Genomic DNA, 25,797 nt, shown 5'->3' with positions numbered 1-25,797 from the left:
CGTTAGCGGCATAGTCAGAAACTAGTTAAAATAACTAGAGCACCCGTAACAGGTTCTCTTTCAAACTATTTTTATTGATACTTTGGGCAAAACTCGTAAAAGATCAGTCAGATCATGCTTCTGTCAAACTGAAGCCAAACTGTTGTTGTTGTTTTTCTTTTCGAATTATAAATACATTCGGCGAGAACTAATTTTGACACAAATGGCTATTATAATTTAAGAAGCAAGTTTATATAGCTTCTTATTATGTTTTAAGACGTCGCGGTTGGCGGGGCCCTGGCACAAAGAGAATTTGTACGTTAGTAGTTTCATGTGAACTGTCGTAACGGGAAGCCGGCCGGCGTTTGGATACACAGATTTGTAAATCGCACACCTAAATCCGTATTCCGTAAGGCGCCTCTTTACGCAATCCGCGACCATGTGTAGTTTGTCTCTATTATAAACAGTCAAAAAGAAAGTGTCAAAACACTGATCACGGACATAATCCGGTCATGAACGCGTCTTAATACATATATTAAGACGCGTTCATGAAGATAAACCGTGAGTTGTACCTACAAGCTTTCATTATAACCGGCCGCGGCGCGGGAGATCAATCGTCCAGTTGGTATGGTATACCTGGCAACCGGGACGTATGAGAAGGCACTTGTTTTTATAGGGCAACAATCGATAACAACAACGAACATGGAATCATGAAGAGTAGAATTTCAAATATGATATTATTAGACTTAAATTGCTAGTACATTCTGACTTAAAGTATGGAATGATATTTAACATCAAAAGAATTCCATGAGAGATAACAAGCCTCTTATAGTCTGTTATAGTTTTAGGAGTTATTAAAATAATCAGTCGGTTGTTGCTTCGTTGACGATGGCAAGCATTTAGCCGACGTTGTATTATCAGTTTAGCGGCAAAATAAAACTTAAACTGCCCACAATACATCTATTTAACATCTTATACTTGGTACGGTTTTGGTTTATGTTCGAATACGAACGTATATGATTGCTAATAAAAACACTTATAACCTTATTACCTTTATTGGGTATCCTGAATGACGAATCACTGGTCAAAAAATCCTCATCTAAACTGTTTAAAATACCAGTTACGTCACACGTCCACTTAAAATAACACAAAACATGTTCACTCACTGAACATACATTCAGTCACGTTATCGTCAATATTCACATCACTAGCATGAATGGTTTTCAGCGCCTCGCGACTGAGTTTTATACCATCGTAAACGTGACTTTTTGATTTATAGCCTCCATCCATCCTACTCTATCTTGATGTATACGAATAACACCATCTCGTTCCTATAATTTTTGCATTACTTACACTGTACGTAACGCTAGGGACGTTTCTGTCTGACCGCCCACCCCAGCTTCATCGTAATAGGCGAGACAATACGTCAAGCATACATTTATCATCGTAATCGCATTATGGAAGACGGGAGAATCTAATCTACAAGTTTACACGCTTTCAGATTTTTACGGTTATCTTTATTTGTACGTAGAAGCCCCATGTTTGTTCCGTGTACGTGCTATAATTAGTAATGGCAGATTATTATTATGTCAAGATGAAGATTATGCCCACAATGAACTTATCTGCTCGTGCAAATATTTATATAGGGATACACGTAAGATAAACCTTATTCTATCGCAGTGGATGTATAGACATAAGGTAATTATAGTTTGCGGTTGGATTGTGTAAAATAATTTACAAAAATAGTATTTATAGCGAAATAAATAATATACATTTTGGATTGCCGTTGGGTGAAATACATTCCGTGTTTTATTACGACTGTATTCTAAAGTTTGGTGGTACGTGAAAAGAAGAAAGTTTAAATTTCAGATGGTGGGGATGATAAGTTTAAGTGCAATACGGTGGCAGAAATCAGGTCAAACATCTCTTCGGAACACAGCCTGTGCTAAAAGCGGTGGAGGACACACTTTTAAGGGACACCTTACCCTTTCTTGCTCTCTCATTTTTGTTGGTTGCTCCCACTGTTTAAAATCTTAATATATAGAAATCCAGTGTCCTGATGTTTGTTTCCAGTAAACTCCGAAAATAACAGATTTTAATGGGGATTACTACATGGAGTGCAGTTTAGTCCAACTTAGATAGGATAGTTTTTATTTTATAACAACAGGAAGCATAATATTTTACGAAATAATTCTTGATGTTATGAAATATTATTGACAAATTCATAAAAAACAGTATTTTATTTATTATGTACAGAACAACGCTGTCAGGTCAGCTGGTTTATTGTAAATAAACTCAAAAACTATTTTAAAACTTCCTTCAATAGTTAAATAGTATATAAACTGAGCGACATGGTTTCTATATTATTCCTAAAAAGTTACATAACAATGGGGCTATTACGTAAATTATTGCACTATTGTATGGACTGGTAAACATCGTAGATAATATTATGTTGGTTGATAACAGTTTGCAGTCAAAAGTGCAAGGCGTTACATTTTTTTAGTTCTAATAAGTACAATAAAGATTAATAATGGACAAATTTGGGGCGAATAAGAATGCGCATTAAAATCTCTCATATTACTGCCGTGTTAAGTAATCGCAAGTCGCAAGTGAATGGGACCATAATGGGGTGCGGGATTAAGGCGTGTTGAAATCTCTTAAGAGGTAAATGACCCTTAAGGAGAATGACTCAATCGATTGCGGGTAGGAGAACATTTTGGAGATTAGAGCAACGTAAACATTCTACTCAGTGTTATTTCGGTTGCTGTAATAAATAAGACGATTGTCCGACGATTACTGTTAATGGAAACGTGCAAACAGGAACGTTGGATTCGATGTTTATAGAAGCTTATCATATCTTCTAACCTACAAAGTGTTCAAACAACATTTAAACATAATTTTTAAGACAGATTTGAACCGAACTGTTAATATAGTATAAGCAGCCAAATTTAGATCACCTTTTTTTATCTTAATAATACAAAACTAATTATTTCGAAGTATCTAGGCAACAGCTCAAGAAATTTTGATAAAATGCTGCATTAGCTTTATAAATTTATTTCGAACGAGTATTTACTGTTCAGACCCGAGTTTAGGGAAAAACAAATTATGTAATATCCTCTCACAAAGTTTAAGGGCACTTCCATTATTGTTTTTAAATGTTTAACTAAGATTTATATACTATCCATACATACATAATAAAATTGTAACAAAGTAAAATTTGTACATTGAATATTATTTGAAAATAATACTTATTGTGTCGTCCACAAACGATACTGAATTCAAAAAAGTACTTTACCTACAGCATTCTTAACTATTTATCCGTTACTCTGTGCGTGTGTCCAAACAAAAAGCAAAAACTACGGAATAGATTTCATTCAAATTTGGCATGAATATTAACAAAATGTTTGGACAATATAGGTTATTGTCATTTCATATCATAGTTATTGTTGTTGTCATGCTTGATGCAGGCAGCACACATAAGCTTTTTTAGTATTTTGAATATTAAACCCGTTAACCACTAACTAACGCACACAATCACAAATCAAAATTGGTCTAGAACATTCTAAGTCTATGGGTAATCAATGAAAACCAGCGAATCGTCGTAATTGAACCCGTGCATTGATTGACTTGGGCTGTTGTTTGCCGTCGAGATATTACGTTTGTTCGTGCATTAATAAATTCAGTTGAACGTGTAACCGCATTATCACGGCTCTTGTTTATTCAGATAACGTTGTGTGGAGTAATTGAATCCATGTCACCTTGTCTCGCGGGATCGATAACAAGTACGCACGTATCGGATTCTCATGTCAAATATCAGCGGACGAGGGAAAGGTCTACTTGGTGTTGAATTAATAACACAAGCCATGAATTCTACTAAATGGATTACCATCCCATTTCAAAAATATATAGATTAAAGACCTAACAAGACACTTTAATAGCAAGCCGAACTAAAATAGAGAATCACTGTAGTAAAAAAATGAAGTTCAATAAAATATAAAAATTACAATATTCTAGGATATATCCAAATCCTAGGATAGTCTCACTTATAACACAAACGAATACAAATATACAGACATGACAAAAGAACGTTAAGATAAATAAACAATAGAATATTTAGGAGAATATATAATAATATATAAATCGAGACAACGACTTACATACTATTGAATATAATAACGAATAAAGATACAAGGCTTAAGGTAAGGACAATAATTGTTGTTTTAACTTATTCTTAAATGACGCAGTAGAGGAGTACGAAAACAGGTCAACATTAATGTCAGAATCCAAAGAAGAAAACATTCTGTGAAGAGGCGCGCAGAACCCAATATTGGTTCTGGGAGTCGGTAGGTTGAGAGTTCTGTGCGTGCGTAATAACCTGGCAAGTACATTGGATGGCAAAAGCTCGAGAAGTTCCGGACAAGTTAGTTCATACACACATATTTTCTTAAGGTGAGACAATCTATCAAGTGACATCTTTGGCTTAGTGAAAGTAAATTGTATGTTATTAAAAGTTCATTGCAGTTAGCCCTACTACCTTGCAAGAATTTCTTTTGTACAGCCTACAGTTGTGTAACATATATAGAGTAATGGGGATTCCACATTAGACAGGTATATTCCAACTGGGACTGCACAAGCGTTTTATAAAGGTAAATATGTGGCTTTATGTTATGAAACGTTATGAAACCTAAAATTCGGTAAGCTTTATTAATAATTACGCCCGCATGCTTGTCCAAGGTTAGTTAAAGGTCAAGAAGGACCCCAAGTTCCTCGACAGAGCGCACAAATTCAAGGGCATGGTCTCCAAGCGTGAAGTTGGATGTGATTATTATGGGTGAGAATAAGAAGAACTTTATGAGAATAAAGATGACATGCTGGCTCTTACTGTAATTTAGGGCTAATTAGTTTATTTTGCTATAGTCGTCGAGCCTATCAAGATCTTCCTATATCAGTGACACATCAGAAGGTGTAAGTTTCTTTTTATATATCATTAGGTAATTTGCATAGAGCAAGTAATAGAAGTGTAGGAAGCACTTAGATATGTCGTTTATAAATTAGGAGAAGAGCAACGGCCCAAGGATTGAGCCCTGGAGGACTCCAGATGTCACTACTACTTAAGATGAAGTAACTCCATTTATGATCACTGATCGAACGCGATTATATAGGTAAGATGTAAACGATCGCAAAAGATTTACTTTAATTCCATTAAAAAACAACTTTTGTAAAAGCATTATAATGTCAACTTTATCAAATGCTTGCTGAAAATCACATCACAGAGAATGTAGATTCTCTCGTTACAAAGCCGTGCTGTTGCAAAAGTTACAAAAGTTCAGTGTATATATGTATATTTCAAACTTTTAACAACAACTATTTTCAGGAATACAAACTAAATGATACATTGTAATCCTTAATTAAAATTTCTAAAAACTGTAAATTTAGTATATACACATATTTAGACAAATTGTTAGTTAGTGTACTTCAATTTCACTAAAAATCATTAAATAAAAAAAAATAACTAAAAATCAACCGACTTCAAAAACACTATTCCACAACAATAGATGTAATGTGCACTAAAAAGTATAAAAATAATTGCGTATTTTATACAATCTAATTCTAGTTACGATTATTGTAATTTTGGAGTCGGTGTCATTCAAGATAGGTTTGTTACTACATACACAGTAATACGTGAAATGTCCTTGATTCGTGAGGAGTCGAGAGGCGAGAGCGGGTCGCGGCGGAAGGACACCGATTCCAAAAATAACAATAATCGTAACTAGAATTAGATTAATTAATTAGATTGTATGAAATACGCAATTATTTTTATACTTTTTAGTGCACATTATATCTATTGTTGTAGAATAGTGTTTTTGAAGTCGGTTGATGTTTTGTTAAATTTTTTTTTTGAGCAATGCACGCACACTTACACAAAGTAACATATAAATCGAGAGTGTAAGACGAAGCTTGTCACGCACACTAAAGTAATAAACGTAGCCTGTTTTCATCTGTTATCTAACAGCAAGAGGCTCTATCTAGACATATAAATTATATAAAGTAAGGGAAAGGTACAAACTGAATTTGATTTCTTCAAGCATAAAATATATTTTGTGAATAATTTCAATTATAACTCCTATGGAGTAAGGGGACAATAAAAGCATGCGGGTATGGTTATGGTATTACTTATCGCCCACCAACACACTCTGTCCCCTATTTAAGCAGAACAGAGCATTGTAAGCAGTCACAATCGTTTATTTTGTAGACATTGTTGTGCAATGACTTAAATAGAGTAGTGACTTAGGAAAAATAATTAATTAATTAGGTACCTAAAGAAAATTCTATGTGGCACTAAAAACTCAATTTTAATCAATTTACGCAAAAGTTATTACAACAAGGCAGTTACTCTAACAGTGGGAGGCTCCATTGCACAGGATGCCGGCTAGATTATGGTTATCAAAACGGCGCCTATTTCTGCCGTGAAACAGCAATGTGTTAACATTACTGTTTCGATCTGAACGGCGCCGTAGCTAGTGAAATTACTGGGCAAATGAGACTTGAGACGATCTGTTTTCTTTAGTTTTATAGTTTGTGTACGCATAAGTCGTTGGCGAGTTCAGGCTCGCGCTGGAAAAAAATCCTCTTTATGTAAAATTTGGTGTGTGTGTGTGTAATATAAGTTTATGTTAGATATTGCAAACTAACGAGGGTAAAAAGAAACAAACCTTTTGAAGCTGATTGTTTTGTTTCTTTGATCGCGAGAAATTTTACGAGTCAAAGGGACTTATGTATATGCTATTAAGATAAACAGTTTTCATCTCGTTTCAACAAAACCCATTTGAGTTGCCGTAGAATTCAGCCACATTTTACAAATTCAATTTAAATTCGATTGGAAATAATTAATTCGTTATGGACGGAATGGGCGCACAGACGAGCGTGCACGCTAAGTGATCACAAGAATGGCGACAGTACGGAAAGAGCGAAAGTATGGCCTGTTTTTTTAAACATTTTTAAAATCACCGACTCACACTAGAGCTTTGCCGGCCTTTAAGGAAGGTGTATACGCTTTTTTGCAGGAACCAATGTCGTGTCGTCACGGAAACACCGCACAAGGAAGCTCATTCCACAGCTTTGTTGTACGGGGAAGAAAGTTCATTGAAAACCGCACTGTGAAGGTGTAGCTATACATGAACATAAATGGCAAACAGACCAAGGTTGTTTTTCTTTATTTATTTAGGGGCTTTTAACAGACCAAGATGTCGGTGTAAGCTCGCCATAGTCAGTGTCAATCTTAGATGGCTTTATAACTGGCAGACAAAAAATCTTAAACACAACAAGTATGAAAATATTCCATAGTTTGGTTGCACATGAGTCATAAATGCCATTCCTTGTTTTGAGTATTAAAGAGAAGAAATAGCAAGAAACTTATTTTACTTTATTTACTTTTGAATCAACTTTTACAGCTTTATCGTTTTACCAAAGTATTTTAATAATAACTTTACATATTATACTGTTATTAAAATTAATAAAAAAACAAACATAACAAAAACAAAACGCATAAGCCATCGCCTCCCTCCACCATATTTTAGGAAAGGGAACGACCCGCCCCACGACGCCGCCACTAGACAACTACCATGTTTTATGTCAACAAAACGCTTCGGACTACATAATACAGCAAAAAGTGCCATTAAAATCAAAATGAATACACAGCAGAACAATTTCGCTTTCATTGCCGAAATGTGCGTGGGAGTGACCTTCGAATTTACTTGATTCGAACACGAGAATACAAGAGCTTTCAGTTATAATAGAGGCTCTATATAAAAGCTCCCTGATCAACGTAACGCGACTGAAATTATACAGAGTGTCATTGACATGAATGAGTACAGTTTATTACTTAGTAACAAGGTCGTGAACTTACAGTAAGGTGAGTTCAAAGACGTTACAACACAAACATTTCTTATTTATTTTAATCGAATAACAAATTTGAACAATAATGGAAACGCTTAATAAATAACTATTCTTATCCATTTTTTTCCACCTCACTTTTAGTCCCTGGTACGACGGAGAAAAGTGGCCGCTTCTCTCCCGGCAAGACAACTTTTGTCACTCGTACCAGGGACTAAAAGCGAGCTTGTCATCCAGGTGGGAAAAAAAATTGTGCACGCACCGCGTGAGATAAGTAGGACATCGCCACCCGCGATTGACATATTCCGCGGGTGAGAATGACCTACTTTTCTCCCTAGGTGCGTAATATACTATCAATAGGACAGCTACATATATTCCGGCGACACCAACATACAAAACACATGGAGACACCCAGAGCGTTAGAATACCAGCGTTTAGACGACCTGACTGGCGAATAGTGGGTGACCATTTTCGTCAATATGTGCGTTATATAGCTGGTGGTTTAATATTTAAAACACTAAGGACCTTATTTGGCATAATTGGCGTATTATTATTATCATTGTTGGGGAAAATAAGCATTTGAATCTGTAGATCTATTGTGCCCCCTGCGTGTACTTGGATGCCGGCCCTAGCGATGACTATGCTCATTGTGATGAGTCAGTTGGGCAACACTTAAGAGTATTTTTTCCCTTGCATATTCGGAGTCCAATTTGGATCTAAATCACATCCTCCAGGCCTATGACCATTAAGAGACGCAGTATCCTCAGTGGACACAGATGGTCCTCTGCCTGGACTATTGCCTCACATTCCATGTGAGGATGTATTTAGGATTCTCGTAGGTCTCTTGGCATGACAGTATATGTATATATAAAAAACTATATTTAAAAAAAGCGACTTCAAAAACTCAAAAGTATAAAATAACTTAATAGAGATTTAATTTAATACACCTCTTATGCAATTCTAATACCTTTAATATTAATAAAATACTATTATTTGTATGTGCTACCTATTGCTAGGGTTTAAGTCGGTGTCTGCCCGTTTGGGTTGTTTAGTTTTAGACGAAGCTATCCCGCTCAAAGTCACGCGTGGCGAGTGTAAGTACCTGCCATAGCATTTGGTTTAAGTAGGAGCGACCCTATCGTGACATGGGCCGAATGTATCGCTTAAATTAATTGAAATCCTTACTTCTGGACCCGTGCGTATCTTTTAAAATCCCACCAATAAAAGCTTTTATTTATCGAGTCCAAGCACGTAGCTGTGTGCCATATAGTTATATCAGTTTTCACTTGAGATTTACGTGTCTGAATTGTCACATAAAATTGCACTTTGGTGCCCGGCTCGAGTAGACACTTCTGCAGTAAATTACTTTAGACTATCCCTAGCAAACTGACACTCTTCTATACTAACCGTTGTGTTACCTCCAGCATCTCGTTGAAGCTACATAAAGATTTTATATTAATTTTTTTAATAAAATTCCAGACAGTTTACTTACGGCCGTTCTCAATATACTATCTACAGATAGAGATAAATTACTACCTTCTACCATCAGTAATTAGCTGTCAATAATTTGAAGCTGTCCCAATATACCCGATAAGTCATTCTTATCGCCTTATATTGGGACGCGTGAATTGCAATTTCTATACAAACTTCTATCGCTGGTAAGCTATACGTCGTCCCATTGACAGATAGGTGCGTTACGTTTGATTTGTTTATTGGGACAGAAAAGTCAACGATAGTTACGATTTTTATCTCAAGTAATAGATAGACTGAATATTGGCAACGGCCGTAAGGCTCACTGAATTAAAGAAATATATTAAATTAAATTTGACAACCTACTTTGACAAAGAAGTATAGTATAGTAGATTATATCGAAGATAATGATGGACAGTCCTTGTCTGTTATTGCGCAGGCCACCAAAATTTGTATAATATTACATTAAGTAGGCTAAGGTAAATAAAGATATTTCTATTTCTACCCAATAGAGAAGTAATCAATTTAAAATGGAATTTCACTACACAAATTTAAATAAAATAATAAAATTCTCTTTATATACTTTTAAGCAGAAGACTTGGGAGCATTTCAAAATTTAGTAATATTATTGTTATTAATTATTTAGTATTATTAGTATCTCATAGTTATTTGGCAAAGTTATGTACACCGTAAATGATAACATTTACGGTATATGTATGTACGGTAAACATATCAGACACAATACCCTGTAATATATAAAACTAGCTGGTAAGGATAATATGTGTAATGTGGTTGTACTTATTAAATAAATAATATCCGGACGACCGAGCCTTGCTCGGATTTTTAAGAATATACAAAACTTGAACAAAAAAAAAACTAATAGGACATCTGGATTCGAACCGGGGTCTTCTGCTTTCCGGATCACCCAATGTCCCATCTGAGCTATAATAGTCTTGTATATAGTGGCGAAATTTACCTTTGTATTCTAATGTTATTGTAGCTGTTTCTCATTCAAACATGGATAAAACCATTTTTTTTTAAATTGAAACCTAGATAAAAAAAGCAGTTTCAATGATATCATGATTGTACTTTCGATCCACTCTTTGCGTCTGATTGATGAACAAGTTCGCCGAAATATTAAAAACACTTTAAAAGCATCCATCAAACTCGCGCTCAATCAATCTACACATTTTAACTGAAGCATGAGTAAATGAGCCGCGTTTTTTATATTTTATCTCCGGTCGAATGTCGCGGTATTTGTGTTTATGCAGTACTTTTATAAATATGTTCACAATATCCATACGACCTATGGCCTGTTTATAAAATTTTACGCGCTCATATTCGTTTTCAATCATTATTTCTCTCTATTCTTATTTAGGGGTGGAATATGCTATATTTCTTGGCATTACGGCCCCATTGGGACCCCCATATTGAAGGATTGGCAATTTGGCTTAGTTCTGCAGAATATGTGGTTATTTTTTTTTAAAGTTAACTGACTGACATAGTACACGTATACATAAAACACTTTTAAAGGATTCAAACGCGTGCCCCTGAAAATGAGATCTGGAAACGTCGGGTTAACTACGCAAAAATCTAATAAATAACACAGTTACAACTACACGCGTTTTAATCCTTTAAAAGTGTTTTATTTAAATAGTTTACCTTAGGTATTTTCATAGTAATATGTCCTATCATCCTATATACTTATATATTTTACTAGCTCACTCGGCAGACTTCGTACTGCCTCAATCGATAAATAAAAGACCAAAATTTTTGTATACAATAAACCTAAAACAAACAAAATGAATCCTTTTTTAAGTGTTATTACCCGTGTTTTAAGGAAGTTTATTTTTTACCTCCCGAGAAAGTTAGAAAGATATAAAAATTATAATTACTTAGTTATTCATTTTTAACTATAATTTCTATTGATTTCTGAACGACGGGGGACACATCAAAGGAAAATCAAAATTGTTTTTATTTTTATTTTATTCCGAGTATTTTCATATTTATTCAACCTTTTAAACCTTCTCTGAACTTCCACAAATATTTCAAGACCGAAATTAGCCAAATCGGTCCAGCCGTTCTCGAGTTTTAGCGAGACTAACGAACAGCAATTCATTTTTATATTTATAGATATAGGATGATATATTGCTATAGGGCAGTGCAGCAGATATTAATACCATCTTTGTGCTAGAGAAAAGGGCTATTCGCGCTATTTATAACCTAATGAAGCATCGAAGAAAATATTTAAAGAAATAAACATTTTGCCTGTTGCACCTCAATAAATTCTTGATTATGTTCTGTTTGTTCAAAAGCACATTATTATTTGATAGAAACTGTCATAACCATGATGGTAACACTTGGCACAGAAATAAACTTGTTATGCCTACTACTACTTTATGTGCTGATATCAGAAAACTTACAAAACAAAAATGTTACGAAATTTCAAACGTTTAAAAACATTTGCATAGTTATTATAACATACAATAATATTCCTAATGATAACACAGACTGGGAATGGATTGAACACCCTCAGGCTATTCAATTATAATTAATGTTTATTTTACGATATTATAATGTAACCATATTTTTATGAAGAACATAGCCCACTGAGTTTCATGCGCCCGTTTTCAGGTCTGGTAGTTTTTGACGTTCAATTCAATCTATAAAGCTCACTAAGACTTAGCTGAGTGTAAGCTTAGCATAATCTTTGCTTTCGTTTTTATTGTCAAGCTACGACAACCCAATGCAAAAGTAAAGTTCGCGTTTTATCACATTCAGCTAAGTTTTACGTAAGTATAGTCTGAGTAAAGTCTAAATACGCTTTATAGATCTCAGACTATTTTGAATACAAATATTTGAATTTGATTTTATTATACCGGAGTGTGTGCAACTGAGCGCCAGTAGCTTCTTCCTGCTCTTTACAGCGTGTATCACGTTCGCACATCATATTGGATGAGATAGCATGCATTTTATTCGCGTCCAACGAGTTCGAGCCGTAGATTAGAGTAACATTAAACGTCAGTATTCCAACTTAATGCAATTTGGCATGCTGAAGTTGACTAAACCAAAAACGGAACAGAATAACCTTCGTATTATTTTACATTGAAATTAATATAAACAAAATACTTGCTGATGATATGTGATCAAAGTGTATTTCTTATTTCTTGTAGTATTATTTTTACAATGTTTTACTGCGCAACCCAGCATTTTAATTTCAATTATTAGCCAAATTTAACAAAACATGTGACACGTCAACAACACATAGTTCGAGACTGGCTCGAGTAGGCCCACTTGGACGTAGTATTCGTTGTCGCACTTCGCGGATACGCCTGCGGTGTCTAGTTTGAGCGCAGCGGAGACCAATCCTTAATCTAAGAGGAATGCATTGCAGAAGTTGATGACGATAAACTTGAAGAAAATAATGAACTTTCTATTATTTGAAACGACAAACTATCTCGTAAAGATATTCCAACTTCGAGTAAGGACGATGGAGCCTCGTAACAAAAGTTACATTGTGCACACGAACATTCCCCAAATACGAGACAAATTAGACGCCAACCGAGCCAAAGCCGTCCAAAGTTAATTACGGTGGGCTCAGTCAGAGCTCATTAGTAAAATATGTTTACTAATGCTCATTACAGCCAGTCAAATTAATCTGTATTAAGTTGAACTGCGCAATGTATACAGATTTATAATTAGAAACGGGGCCTGTTCTAGTACATCACGTGAATGTATTTATATTCCATGTATTCATTACGGGATATAAGTGATGTGAATAACATAATTAAAAAGTGAGCTACATTCAAAATTTTTTTGTTTAATAATCGCATTTGGCTTAAATAATAATGTTTTTTTTTAAATGCTTAAGCTATATTTTAATAGAGTGCACTGTTTGAGGCATTACCACATACAATCAACCCATTCCGCAACCTTCTTAAGAGAGGATCCGATAGAAGTTACAAGTTTTTCCCGGCAGTGGTCGACGATTTCCCGAGAGAGACCTGAATGGCTCGTGCATACGGCATCACCAGTTCTGTCTGTAATGTATGCATATCATTGATATGCGGAAGAAAAAGTGTAGGAGATAGCACACAGCCTTGGGGCACTCCAGCGTTCACGGGCTTCGGGTTTGAGCAATAACCGTCATCAACGACCTGTAAGCTGCGCCCAGTGAGGAAGCTGGAGGTTCATTTGCATAAGCTCACGGGATGTCCAAATGATGGTAGTTTTAAGAGGAGCGCCTTGCGCCATACGCGATCAAAGGCCTTCCTCCTTGCTTTCGATAGCCACCGCCCATCTATGTGTTAGGTATACCAGAAGATCGCCTGCCGAACTACCATGGCGAAAGCCGTACTGTCGGTCTTTGATCAACTGTGTCTTGATTTATATAATACTGTGTATTCGCCTAAATATACTATTGTTTACTTATCTTATCGTTATGTTGTCATGTCTGTAAAATTGTATTATTTTGTGTTCTCAGTGAAACTATTCTAGGACATATCCAATATTGTAATTTGTATATTTATTTAACTTAATTTTGTACTATAGTGATGTATCTGTTTGTTTCCTTAATAAATAAATAAACTGGTGACCCTCTATATATAAATATCTGTATAACAAGAGCTGGCTTAGGTAAAAATAAGTTGAATAATTATGAAAGGTCAAGACAAGAATGATCTAAAGTACAATTTCAAATCCATTCCTGAATGTAGTAAAAAAATATTCAACCGAATAAAATGAATGCTGAATTAGCCAATTGAGTAAAGATATTTTAAATCTTGAAAACATCTTAATTTAATCAGGGATCGTATGGAAAATTTTCTTGCCAATCAAGTAGCAATTTTTCTGAAACATTGAGCTATGCGGAACGACACTAGTGACTGATAAATCAGTCGCATCTTTCAGGTGTTAGTATATATACCACTCTATGATCTTGCTTCACACATTTTTCCATCTCGCTAATGTACTTATAGGCCGGGAAGTGTCAACAATTTCAGTGTCTTGAAAAAGGGTTTACATGAAATGTGCATCCGAGTATTGCTAGAGAAATAAAGAAAGTATCTGATATATGATACTCACATAATCTACCGAAGCTAAGAGACAGACGCTTTCTGAGCTTCTGCATTTTGCTCATAGCGCCGCCCCTTTTATCCCGCATCGTCACACCTGCAACAAGCAATAGAAATAGGATTAGGGTTCCTCTAAAGTAGAGTTACATAGGTACATACATACTGGCCAAGCTATAAATAATCATAATTAATTACCTACGTTCCGTTATCGTAACATTTTATATTTCGCACCACCTATGAACTGATGGTTGGCTCTAGAATTTAGTGCAATAGCAACATGCAGCTAAGACTAGCTGTCATCCACGACGTTCTTGACGGAAGTCAAGCACGTCGAGCACTCCGACGTTTTTTTTTCAATTATAATAATAAGGGTTGAGACGAGCAGGATGTCCAGCTGACGGTAATTGATACGCCCAGCCGTACAATGCAGTGCCGCTCAGATTTCTTGAAAAACCCAAAAATTCTGAACGGCACCACAATTGCGCTCGTCACTTTGAGACATAATATGTTAAGTACCATTTGCCGGTTGGACCGACAATATACCCAGTTTAGCGATTTGTGAATCTTAATGAGATTCATTCAAGACTGTGTAATCCTCGTTATGGTTCAGTAGATCCATAAATTACCCCCTAGAACCTCACAAACTTAACCCTCTAAACTCTTTATAGTGACAAAGTTTTAAACGTCATATACTTTTGATCTTTAAAAAATAAGTTATTATGATTTAATTACGACCCATGCACTGTTTTCGTGTGTATCCTGATATATCTGTGAAATAAATATACAATCCCGCCCACAGAGCCATTCATATTAAATAACACACACTAGCCGATCGCGTGAGAGGAAGTGCCGTCCAATAATAATAACTTAGCACGGGCAGGTACTTGTACTGTCTCTAGACAGACACTCGAACTCATTACCTATATGTATCTAGACGTAGCTGTATATTTATAATAGTCCACTAGTATATTTATAATAGTACTTAATATAATTGGATATATTACTCCAATTATATTAAGTTAAAACAATATCCAATAATATTAAAAAAAAAATTATAACAAAATGTATGAACGATGCGGGATTCGAAACCGCGACGTCTCGCGTTCCGTGCGAGTTGAACAAGACATACTTACAAGATTTATCAACGATACGTCACTCGAACGGTTGGCTCAGTCGGAAGAGCGCTCGCACGGAACACGAGAGTTCGCGGGTTCGTGTCCCGCATCGTTCAAATTTATGAACGTTTTTCAAATTTTATTTTAATAAATAATCCCAGAAGTGAGAGTTATACTTTAAAAAATAACAAATTGTATATATTAAGATTTTTTCCCCTAGCAGTTTTTTGATTACCCAGATCAAAAAATTTATTAAAAAAAAATATTCTTTAAAGTATTAACAAGCATGTTACTGCAGGTTAAACAGATAACAATAAAATGTTACTTTTAATTAATACGCGTGTTAATCCTTTAAAAAGATTTTTCTATATTTAAAATAAAGAATTTCCATTACCAAAAACCAATATTGAAACAAAAGATATAATTTTCTTGGAAATCCGGCTGTCTCCGATGCTCGCGCGGTATTAGTAAGTACTTAGATCTACTTTCATAATGATGAGGTTATGTTTTTTATTACGGTCGGAGCGGAAATACAATTTATTATTATTGTTACGGCAGATACACCGCACCTGGCGAGGGATCCGCGGGGAGAGGGGACAAGTGCATACGGACCGGTTATTTCAAATAAACTGTACGTATATATACTGTGTAGAATGATTATTCTTCGTACACATCTGAGGATCGCGACATCATGAAATAATTACGTGATGAAGAAAGAAATACCAATGGGAAGCACCTTTGCACAGGACGCCAGCTAGATTATGTTTACCACAACGGCGCCTATTTCTGCCGTGTACAGTTATGTGTAAGCATTCCTGTGTTTCGGTCTGAAACCTGAAACTACTGTGCAAATGACAGTTAACATCTTATGTCTCTAAGGCGACGAGCGCAGTTGTAGTGCCACTCAGAGTTTTTGGGGTTAATTACCATCAGCTGAACGTCCTGCTCGTCTCGTCCTTTATTGTTATAAAAAAAACATGCCGCAGCCTTCTTTACGAGGTTGCCATTCAAATTCATTTTCGCACCTCCTTGACAATGAGCGAGGGGTGCAATTATTAAGAGGAAACATTAGCTGAGGCAAATTTCAGATTTAAATATTCTAAAACAACATACCGTCGCGCTAACGAGGGTGAGACAATCATTAGTAGGTACAATTAAGACAACTGTAGCTCCGAGTAAAAATCGATAATAAAACTCAAAACTACTTTTTCAGTAATTTCTTTCTCCAAAAATTCACAAGAATCGCGAGTGCTGCAGAACTATTTCGCCTCGTGAACAACAAAAAGTTAAAACTACAAAGCTGACGGCCAACCTTCGCTAGTCGGAGAGGCACGGAAAGAAGAAGAAGAAGTATGTATGTTTGTTTGTTTGTAACCGACTCATTTATGCGCGATTTTGACCCACTTTAAACGGCCAGATTGAGGACCGTTGACAATACATTAATTTGATAAAGTTATTCCATTTCTTTATTAGTAAAATAAGATTATTGTTAATTTATACTCGTATAATTTTATGTCGTCTATAAGGCACGAATTTATGTTAATTTTATAATTTCAACCACTATTTTTAAACGATTTATCTAATATTAGGAAATTTTCGAATACGTAAGAGAATTTTTAATTCAACACTAAAAAATAGGTGCAAGCAAAAAACACGCTTTTATAAATAAACCAAACAGAAAGTTTTATAGAAAGAGTGTTTTACTTCACTTATTGCCGTCGGATTTCTATATAGGAGGCCATAGAAATATATGACATCGAGTTAAGTGGTATGTATGGAGTAAGCACCTGCATACATATTTACATAACAAGCGACATTGCACTTGAGCTTGTGTATTGTGTAACACAACGTCTAAACATTCTCCACGTTCACACTCAGTTTCAATGACAACAAATCAGGTACGTAAGTAAGTTTCCATCAACACTTAGAGCGCTTACTCACTACGTCCGATCAGATTCCGATACGTTTCCGTGAAAACACGGTCCGGAATTGTAGTAGTCGTCTACGGTTGACGGTAAAAAATCGGGCGATGGAAGCTGGATCTAGTGCGTAAACTACCATGCCACCTGTACAAATAATTTCGTTTTTTAAGTACCTGCTTGACAATCAACTAGGAATCTAGCCCCTTTATTCTGTTGATCAACATTCTACATTGCAGAAAGCCCAGGTGATAAGTGTGACTAACAGATGATGAGCACATGCCAAGTGAACTATAGGCGCCATATCGTCGCCAAATCACACTGCGCCACTGCTGGCGTTATACAAAAATAGATACTATAAATTAACTACCTATTAATTACCCGCCGCGATTGCAAGAGTTCTTATGAAATAACCCTAGCGGCTAGGGCATAGGGAAGAGCGCTGATGGCTTGCGTTAATATTCTGGCTCCTTCTCATGTCCACAGTTACTTCAGCTGGTGCTGGGTCTGCTTCGACAGAGCAGCGAACATCGCAAATATATCGGTCTCATTGAGTCTGACATCTTTGTGCCGTTTGGTTTCGAGACATTTGCCTAGTGGGTCACAGAGACGCGGAAAATGTGGCTACTGGGAACCCTAACACTGGCAGGTATTTCGGTCAACGGATCAGCCTAGCTATGTACACTTCCTCGATATGATAGATTTAATTTAATGTAATCACAGTTTTGTAAATATAGTCATAACCATTGTTTTGTTTAAATAAATGAATTACTACTCACTATCTCATATTGTAAAATAGATATTAGTAAGTAAACGCCTCGGTAGAGGCCAGAACCAATCACAAACATAAGATACCATAGGAAAAGCAAGTATATCGGATAAGATCTTTGCTAATCCAGACCAACTTATTATTACCATAACTGCGTGGTTGAGATCCTGCGTGAGCTCTTTAAACAGGTATTCATTTGTACGTAGCCCTACATTTATAGATATTATAAACAATTTGTTTTGTTTTTAAATTGATAACCCTCAATTCTATGATTAATACACAAATAAAATTTGAAAAACAAAATTTTATTAACGATGCGGGACTCGAACCCACGACCTCCGGTAATTTAATAGTGTATTAATCATAGAAGTGAGGGTTATCACACTTACAAATTGTTTAGATTTACAAGAGCGACATCGCAAGTCAATTTCCTAATATGCAAATATTGGGGTTGAGCAGGTTGTCAACTGTAAAGTAGATCCTGTAGATGAAGCCGCAACCCGAGATCTGAACGAAGCAAACAAGATTTTATGACGATAAGTCAGCTCAATTGGTTAGAGCACCGGCACGGAACGCCGGAGGGCGTGGATTTGAGTCCCGCATTGTTCATAAAATTATGTTTTTCAAATTTTATTTGAGATATTATAAATTTAAATATGCTGTATAACTGCCTGGTTTAAAGTATATATTATTATGACCAAGGCCAGTCACATTGAAGAGAACGTGATAATAAATTAGAATAAGACTCGTAGCACTGCAACTGATAACAAACGTTTCATTATAATCTATACATTCATGTTCAAGTTATGTTATGTTACATTACTCAATGTCGTAATAGCTTGTGTTTAACATAATTTAATTGAATTTTCCCTCACTTGTATTAATATATTTATGAAGTTATACTTCTTCAGGCGCGTTATGAAAAAATGATAAGAGCGAAATTTTATGATGCGTGCGCATCACTGTAACACAAAAGTAACAGGTTGAAGTTGGTTGAAATAAATTTCTGACGTTTGCGACATTCGTTACTTTTTTTTGTTTCTTCGTCCATTATTAGGATAGGCAAAGGGTTCAAGCCTGTACAGCCGTATTCGTTATTTAATAATTAAATGTCAAAGCCATTGATGCAAGATTTTTACAATATTGTTCTTTCTACAAACGTAGAGAACAGCACGAAGAATAAATAATTTAAGGATTTTTGCTTTGTTACGCCAAAGAAGTATAACTTGACTTCAAAAAAGGAGGAGGTTCTCAATTCGTCGGTATGTTTTTTTTATGTTAAGTCGGTGTCATCCAAGATATGTTTGTAACTACATACATAGTTATAGGTGAGATGTGCTTGAGTCGTGAGGAGGCGAGAGGGGAGAGCGGGTCGCGGCGGAAGGACACCGATTACAAAAATAACAATAAACGTAACTAGAATTAGATTTATTTATTAGATTGTATAAAAATACCCAATTATTTTAATACTTTTTAGTGCATATTATATATATTGTTTTGGAATAGTGTTTTTGAAGTTGGTTGTTTTTTTTGTTAAAATTTTTTTTAGTCACATAGGGTTACATGACAGGAAGAAGTAAACTTGGGGTAACTTAACGTTTATAAATAAGACAGTACAGGTATAACTGCTTAGCAATAAGTGCATAAGCGTTCAAAAAATTTAATCTTTCTTTCGTTACATTTAATAATACCAACTCTACTGGGTTCCAATCCCGGTAGGCTCAAACGTTTGTATGACGATTATGAAGGTTTATATTGTTTTTATGAAATAAGGAACAAGACGGGCAGGATGGTAAGCTGATGGTGATGATTGGATGATATGCCGTGCCGCTCTGAATTCTTGAAAAACCTAGACATTATGAGCGGCACTACAATTCCGCTTGCCACCTTGAGATGTTAAGTCTCATTTGACCAGTAATTTCACTAGCTACAGTGCCCTTCAGGCCGAAACACAGCAATGCTACACATTACTGCTTCACGGCAGAAAAAGGCGCCGTTGAGGTACCCACTTTATTATATTGTGTAAGGATTTATCAATTATGAACATTACCTACCTTAAGCAAAAATGGCTGTCTTTGTCCTATTTTACGACTTCTAATTCTAGGCAACGTTGCCAACAGGCAATTATATGCGAATCGAGGACAACAAAAAACTGCATTAATGTTTTAATGTAAACCACACGGTATTAAAATATGTAATTGCTTTTTTTTTTTATTTTACGCAGGCTATTTGTTGGCTTCGTAACATTTGTGTGCGCAGGATTTGTATAAATATAATATAAAGAAGTGTCAATGAGACTTAAGGAAAGCGGTCAAAGAAGTTCACACTTAAATAATTTATACATCTAGATAGCTGGGACCACATCGAAATAAATAGCGGCGAACTGATAACCTCTATTTTAACAAATCGCGAGTTTAAGACGTACTCGTAGCTGTCATGCATACTAGGTAATGTAATAAACCTGGCCTATTGCCATGCGTTGCCTCACAGCAAGAGGCTCTATCGATCGAGATATCCATAGGATCATTTTGTATTTGACCATTATATATTATTTGTTACTATAGCCGCAATAAAAAATACAAACTATTATATTATATTAGTAGACACATTGCCGCATTTTCACCAGTTGTTTAAGATATTCTTGGTCAATACGCAGCAATGTACAGTGTCACCAACATATCTGTGAACTGATTGGGTGTCGCCATCGTCGTTTCAGTGTTGCTTTATATATTTTACTAATAATAATATTCTATATAATTATATTATTATTTTGTTGTATGCGTCTGTTGTAACTGAACTCCCCCTAAACGGCTGGATCGATTTTAATGAAACTTTCTGTGTGTCTTCAGGTGGATTCGAGAATGGTTTGCGTGTGTTTCAGTGATTTTGAGATTGGTTTAGATTCTCAATTCCGTCTAAATAATATAATTCTCCTGCTCATGTTTATGTTAGTGAATACCTCCTAAATTTTTCAAATTTAAGACTAGTGGACCCGACAACGTTTGTCGGGTCCACTAGTATATTATATAGTTAAGCTTCAAATTCAGAAGTATCGCAATAAAACACACGGAACACTCGAAAGTAGTAGACAGTCGAGTCGAATGACATTTCAACATGGCGACCGTAGTTCCTATTTTTGCCACTTCATAGCTAAGTTGCTATAACTATATGACATTTATTCAGTTCTAGTTTCATTCTGACAGTGAAATTTGACACACGATTAAGAATAAAATTATGCTTTCATTGTGTTTAAGCACACTTTTGCCGTTCCGCTATCGGACTGCGAATGATATGTCCTTATATATGCGTATACAACGTCATTGCCTAACGGCCTTTTTCGATAACGTATCTCTAGTTACGGATACATTATACATTGCTATTATCGTTAAATGACAAGATCTTATCTAACCATAGTTTTGTCCAATATAGTTATAGTCCGATGATTATGTCGATAGGTTATTGAAATGTAAGTAAGCGTAAGACGATAGATTTGTCTTACCACTAAGTTGAACTAATGACAGATAGGTTATTGAAAACGGCCGGAAAACGTACATTACGTACGTAGAGATTCTGTATATGTTTGACAACGAGCATTCATTGGACAGATGTTTGTAAACTTCATGAGAACCGTTGTTGTTGACATTGAAGATAAAAATGTCATTCAAACAGAAGTCAAACAGAATTTTGTTTATTCGTGTCTCCTCGAGACGAGACAAGGCTGGGGAGTAAGGTTACGTCAAATACAAAATATGTATATCCAAAGTTTGTTTGTATTTACAAGTACATTTTATTATCATCATGAGTTTATGGACTTATCCACAATATCTGTCATGAGTTCTGTGACAAATAATTATTTAAAAAAAGCGTAGGGTGCATTTTATTGTATCTTCAAAATGAGTCATTTTACTTTTACTTTTACCAATATGACGTTAATCCAATATTCTTTCTTCTTCTCTACTGTCATTTATACAGCCACGATCAGTTATATTAGTACATACTTTATTGAGTCTTTGAAAAAGTCTGTATTCTACGGCGTAGAAAAGCAATGTTTTTTATTATCAAAATAAGGTAGGAGACGAGCAGGATGTTTAGCTGGTGGTAATTGATACGCCCTGCCCATTAAAATGCAGTGCCGCTCAGGATTCTTGAAATACCCCAAAACTTCTGAGCGGCACTACAACTGCGCTGGTCACCTTGAGACATAATATTAAGTCTCATTTGCCCAGTAATTTCACTGGCTACGGTGCCCTTCAGACCAGCGCTTATTTCTGCTTCACGGCAGAAATAGGCGCCGTTGTGGTACCCATTATCTAGCCGGCACCTTGTGTAAAGGAGCCTCCCACTGGTTTACCGTACTATAATTTTGCCGAAAAGCACAGTTGTTTTGGTGTCACAGATAAGTAAACCTATGTGAGGTATGGTAGGTTCATATAAATATTAGTTAATAGTAGGTATATTATTAGGCTCAACATTTTAACATAAATTGAAGAAAAAACCTTGTTAATATAATTTGCCAAGATGCTGCTAGGTATATTTATATTATATTATATGTTCATATTTACCGCGTTGGCTGTATGATGTGTACATTTGCCATTCCTTGAAGTAAAAAAAAAACCACTCACCAGACTAGATAAGTGAGTACCTACCTATATTGTTTATATTACATTTCCCGCCCATTTAAGCGGCAAGTAGAAAACTAGTGGTTTTTTTTGTTCAATAAAGAATTAAATTACCAAGTCGAAAAAAAAAATTTAATGCGACACGTTGTATAACTAGGTCATAAAACGCTCGTGGCATCATTCAATGCGATGTTCGCCTGCGCAACCCGCGCCACCCGCATTTTTGACCCTCTTTATACAACTGATGCATAAAATACTATAACATCATCAACCACGCCATAATTTTTTACAATAAAACATATTTTTATGTCAAGTTATTGAATATAATACTTTTTACTTTAGTTTACTATAAAAGCATAACTTTTGTCTTAAAATTATGATAATTTTCTAGCAACGAATAATCGACTTTTTGGTGTGCACATGTATATAACCATAGCACGCGACTTCATCTTCGGTCCAAAGACACTACTTGGTACCGGACATAAAAAGTAGCTACTCCTGAAGATCCGATATAGATACATGCCACGCTAATAAAACCGTGAGAAGAAAACCATTTCGTTGTACTTATTTATTTAAATATATTGATTAAAACGGTTACAACACCAATTACAATATTCAAGTAAATTAAACTATTGTTAGACGCTATTATGCGAGGACTCACAAAGTTGGAGCAGCAACTGCACCAACACCTCTAGTCTATTGGTAAATAGATCACAATCAGGGCGGGCTTCTACGAGGTGATTAAACAATTTCAAGACTCGCGGCACGGGCGCCGCAGTGCGTGCTACCGTGCGACACGCCGGTGCCGCCAGCAGACGGTGATTTCTACAACGAATATAATTGTCAGGTGTATATAATCGAATCAGCTCATTATGAATATCAGGGGCATCTATTAAGCCCCGGCTAACTTTCAGCAAGGTAGTTGCCTGGTCGAGAACCCGTCGGGTACAAGTCCGCTTATACAGGAAACGCAAAAAATCTTTTTGTACTTTCTCCAGCATAAGGGAGTAGGTTACTTATGTGCCTGAGTGAGGCATTTTTATCTATTTGTTGACACGCTACTCTGACTGATTGTGGCAAGCTCTTCATAACATTTAAGTGTTTGTTTCCTTTTCATTTTCATTCCAATTTGATCACAAACAAAAGAGTTAAGTGAATTGAAACAATAACAGTGGTTACTCAGCTCATGTGTGAAGGAAGTATCTCATTGCCATTTAAATCGCAAAACCTAATATATTTCATTATTTTAATCAAGCTTTTCAATCACCGCAAATTTATAAACTTTGCGATGCTACATTATGCTAACAATGAGATATTATAGCCATTTCCCGTTAGCGATTTCGGTAAAATTGCAACCGAAAAGTTTTAATGGATTTCACCCGACCAAACTCGATGTATCAATCTTGCCGATGAAACTTTCGGGGGATTTGTTTCGTAACGCGCTCGTCGTATTAACATCTAAAGGCTTTTATCTTTAACATATAAATATAATATTATACAACCCTTTGTTGTAGCTTATATGCCAATCACATCGAAAACAGTATAGTAAGCTCAAATTGTTTTTAGGCTGAGTCTATTGATACGGGTACTGGACAAATAATTTATTATTATTCGTACAGAAGCCGGAAGTATAATTTTATTTTAGGCTGTTGCTATTCGTCCGCAACTGGACGAATGAATTTAATTAGTCGTCCGATTATCGGATTAGAGAGAAAAAAGACATCATTGAATGAAATTTGGGTTAAAACTTAGTATCCCGTAGCACGAACTATGAGGTAATAAATTTTTAAATTGATTGAGTTTTTGTCCACGATTATAATGTTACCACTCTAATTACAAGGTAATGCACCGTTCCAGAGAAAAAAGCATTATAAGCTAACCACAAATTATGACATTTTTAAGGGTTGGATATTTTTATGGGGAGGAAACAAAGAGAAACGCTTAGAATTCGTTTCTGGCACTCGCCGGCCGCTGCCGCGGCCCGCTACGCTCGGCTCGTGCGTTGTTTTAACTGTTCTAACATAACCTAACCTAACCAATTTTTATAAATCATAGTGATAGAGATTTGGTCCACGTTTATAGTGCTACTAATCTTATTACAATACACAATTTTCAAGAAAATAAGGAAATAAAATTACAACCTCTGAACGGGTAAACACGTAAATAAAACACAGATCAACATTTCAATAGTTAATTAAAAAATCACACAAATGTGTTATGATAATTTTTTTATTACATAAAAAAGGAATAATAGAATTTAAAAAAAAATACTTTCCGACTGAGCTAGGTCATGAAATAAGTAAATAAAAATTCACAGAAATGTTGAAAAAGTTCTACGTTTTAATTAAAAAAAAAATTAATAAATGTACGAATAAATATAATTTATTCGTCCAGTACCCGTACAAATAGTCACTTCGTTGTTTTTATTGAAGAAGAGGAGGACAAACGAGCGTACGGATCACCAGATTTTAAGTAAACACTGTCGCCCACAGTCTCCTGCAACACTAGAGGAATTAAAGGAGAGTAGCCGGCCTTTAAGAAAAGTGTACGCGCTTTTTTCAAAAGGTTCCCATGTGAAATCATCCTGGAAATACAGCACAACGAAGGTCTTTCCAAAGTTTGGTTGTACGTGGAAGAAAGTTCCTTGAAAACTGCAGGGGAATGCCAGACATCTAGGTGGTCTGAATGATATCTGAGTGTGAGGTGTCGTGTGAAGGTAGATGTAATTTATAAGGATGAGCAATCATAATCTTAATATATATAAAACCAGTATCCTGATGTTTGTCTCCAGTGAACTCCCAAACTAATAAACGAATTTTAATGGGGATTCATTGATGGAGCGCAGTTTAGTCCAACTTGATAGATAGGATTGTTTTTATTTCGATTTGGGGCCCATAATTATTTTTATTTCCAATATTTGTTTAGAGAATTTATTGACGCATGGTTTCACAGTTCTACTAT

General features: G+C 35.5%; 1 protein-coding gene across 3 annotated transcripts in view; it reads right to left on the bottom strand.

Moving 5' to 3' along the window:
* The window catches only part of LOC126966505 (cyclin-dependent kinase 14), a 151,574-nt gene that overhangs the window by 82,826 nt on the left and 42,951 nt on the right, over nt 1–25,797 (bottom strand). For all 3 annotated transcript variants that reach the window (XM_050810610.1, XM_050810612.1, XM_050810611.1), the window contains exon 2: nt 14,425–14,511. In XM_050810610.1, coding sequence (XP_050666567.1) covers nt 14,425–14,511 — 87 coding nt within the window. The remainder of the gene's footprint in view (nt 1–14,424; nt 14,512–25,797) is intronic.

Source organism: Leptidea sinapis, chromosome 10, assembly GCF_905404315.1.
Source record: "Leptidea sinapis chromosome 10, ilLepSina1.1, whole genome shotgun sequence".
Lineage (NCBI taxonomy): Eukaryota > Metazoa > Arthropoda > Insecta > Lepidoptera > Pieridae > Leptidea > Leptidea sinapis.
The sequence above is the reverse complement of the archived record's forward strand: the minus strand, read 5'-3'. Positions and strand labels throughout refer to the sequence as shown.